The 220-nt window shown below is 65.9% G+C and overlaps 1 protein-coding gene across 1 annotated transcript in view; it reads right to left on the minus strand.

Annotated features, from left to right (window-relative positions):
- KCNC3 (potassium voltage-gated channel, Shaw-related subfamily, member 3) overlaps positions 1-220 on the minus strand; it is an 11421-nt gene that overhangs the window by 7506 nt on the left and 3695 nt on the right. Inside the window, exon 7 of the mRNA XM_010849725.1 lies at positions 2-219. Coding sequence (XP_010848027.1) covers positions 2-219 — 218 coding nt within the window. The remainder of the gene's footprint in view (position 1; position 220) is intronic.

Below are 220 nucleotides of genomic sequence, written 5' to 3' on the forward strand. Positions count from 1 at the left end.
GAGCGCTTCCTCGGCGTCCCGGTGCTGCCGGTAGGTCATCCAGCAGCAGGGCTCCACGTCGGTCTCGTCGATGCCCCAAAAGCCGAGCTCCTCCTCGAAGAGCGGCCCGCACACGTCGGCCGGGCAGTGCAGCTTGCCCGTACGGTAGTAGTTGAGCACGTAGGCGAAGACACCCGGATGCCGGTCAAAGAAGAACTCATCGGCGCCCGGGTCGTAGTCG

Source organism: Bison bison, unplaced genomic scaffold, assembly GCF_000754665.1.
Source record: "Bison bison bison isolate TAMUID 2011002044 unplaced genomic scaffold, Bison_UMD1.0 scf7180017864285, whole genome shotgun sequence".
Lineage (NCBI taxonomy): Eukaryota > Metazoa > Chordata > Mammalia > Artiodactyla > Bovidae > Bison > Bison bison.